The sequence below is a fragment of the Postia placenta genome, assembly GCF_002117355.1.
Source record: "Postia placenta MAD-698-R-SB12 unplaced genomic scaffold POSPLAscaffold_524, whole genome shotgun sequence".
Classification (NCBI taxonomy): Eukaryota; Fungi; Basidiomycota; class Agaricomycetes; order Polyporales; family Adustoporiaceae; genus Rhodonia; species Rhodonia placenta.
The window spans coordinates 1-2052 of record NW_020170355.1 but is presented as its reverse complement, the minus strand read 5'-3'; the positions used below and the strand labels follow the sequence as shown (position 1 = coordinate 2052).

Here is a 2052-nt window from a genome sequence, read left to right as displayed (position 1 = left end):
ACTAATGGTACAACTACTTATACAAGTACCGACTACGCACGGACCATCGTGTCTATGTGGTCGTGTTAGTGAAGAAAGAAACGTAGTGGTACGATACCAGGCACGAAGTGCGCACGGACCCCATTATGTAAGCTACATAATGTTCAACCTGCGGGTGAGCGCTAAGACAGGCGCCAGTATGGGCGCTAGTAGTACAAGGAATAGAACGGAAAGACAAATGTTTCATTACCCCCCTACCAGAGTCGAAGTCCCATTCGACTACTTACTGCTCACCATCTCCATACAACTCCCAATCTACGCCGTCGTCCTCCTCTTCGTCGAACCACTCCTTGCGCGCGTTCCTCCCTACGTTCATTCATTCCTCGCCAGAGAGGTGCTTCTGATTCGGCCAGGAGCTGTCCCACGTCCATTGAGTGGTGTCCGGTGTCCAGTCGGGATCGACTTTGCAAAAGACGATGGGTGTATCGGGGCGGGGGCGCGAAGGTCCCGCGACGGGACTGGTTGGGGGTTCGGGGTTAGCGCTACGTGGTGGAGGGATGGGTATCGCTTTCGTCTGCCTTTCTTTCTCCTTCCTCTCCTTCGCCTCGTTGATGATTCCTTCGAGGAACACGTTGTTGATGACCACCCCCACACGTCGCGCAGGTTCTTCAGGTGGTGCGGATACGTGTCGCTTCATCGGCCTGGTTCCGCACTCTCGCTCCAGGTGTCCAGGGGCTTCTTTTCTGCATCCTGCGCATCGTACGTCCGGACAGTCCCGTACCCAGTGTCGAGACGATCCGCATCGCCTGCAGCTTCCCTTCGGGGTCCAACCAGGGTTGGGTTGCCAGTCTGCCGGGATGGTAGTGCTCCGCGGCATTGCTTGGAGGAAAGGGGATGGGATCGGGGGGCGCCTGAAGGCAGACGTCGGTAGGGGTGCGGGTAGGGGTAAGTATGCGTTGGGGATGGCGCGCGGGATGAATTTGTTGTGCCGTGCCCGGATGCTGCGTGGTAAGAGCGGTTGAAAGCGATGGGCAACTTTCAGATTGTCGAGCCGGATGAGCTCGGTGAGGACGCGGTCGTCCTGTTGGCGTAGGAGCCGCTTGTGGTGGTCAATGGCCTCGTCGGCTGCCTTGACAGCCTCATCGTATTCGCGGCGAGCGGAGAGATACGCCTCTAGTGCAGCGCGGTCGGTGGCATTGGTTGCCTCGGGGTTGTGGGCTTTGAGCTTGTTGAAAACGTCGGTGGGATTACTGAGAAGGAGCGTCAGCAAGGTGCTGTCGCCGACGTGGGTGTGCTTAGGGGTGTAGATTGAGAGCCTTTTCCCGCCTTCGGTCGAGGGGGCGTTGAACTGGTCGAGGAATGAGAGGGTGGAAGACATGTTGGTGCGAGTGGGGATGTAGCGACTGGGTAGAGCTGCTATCGATTCAGCTCAAGTCCTTCCTGTTCTTATACTCTGCCAACACTTCGTCAGCCGTCCCAGTCAGGTTTGCTTCGGGCTCCCATGAGTCATCGGCTGTTGAGTAACCCTTCCACCTGACGCGATATTCGCGGCGTCGCATCCTCTTGTTCTCTCGATGTCCGATGATGGCTTCGACTTCGTAGTTATCTTCGCCCTCGATAAGGTCAGGAGGTGGCCTCGTGTAGTTCGGACCATGGATCTCCATTTCTGAGTAGGGAGATAGAAGCCATTCGTGGAAAACGGGGTGGACTCGCCAGGTGTTAGGGAGGTCTAGCTTGTACGCGACCGTTCCGATCTTGTCTAGGACTTTGAACGACCCTTCTCGTCTTGGGGCTAGTTTCCTGGACGGATACGGCAGCTTCAAGTTCCGGGAGTCTAGCCATACCAGCTGACCTTTACGGAAGGAACCCCCCTTCCTTTTTACTCTCTTGGCCAGGACGTTCTGGGTCATCTCCATTGCCGCATGTGCTTCCTCACGGATGTTTTGCAAGTCCTTGAGGCGATAAGCTGCTTGCGGCGTGTTTGATCCGGGGTGCGCGGTGGGTATTCTGCGAGGTTCGTATCCCATCATGAGTTTGAATGGGGACGTCTTCGTCGTGGAATGCTCGCGGGAG

General features: G+C 56.6%; 1 protein-coding gene across 1 annotated transcript; it reads right to left on the bottom strand.

Moving 5' to 3' along the window:
• Positions 1-355: 355 nt before the first annotated feature.
• Positions 356-1357, bottom strand: POSPLADRAFT_1063738 (hypothetical protein; the record flags this gene model as incomplete). Its single annotated transcript, XM_024481714.1, has 1 exon — positions 356-1357. The coding sequence occupies one exon, from the start codon at positions 1355-1357 to the stop codon at positions 356-358; it is 1002 nt and encodes a 333-aa protein (XP_024332490.1).
• Between the last annotated feature and the right edge of the window lie 695 nt (positions 1358-2052).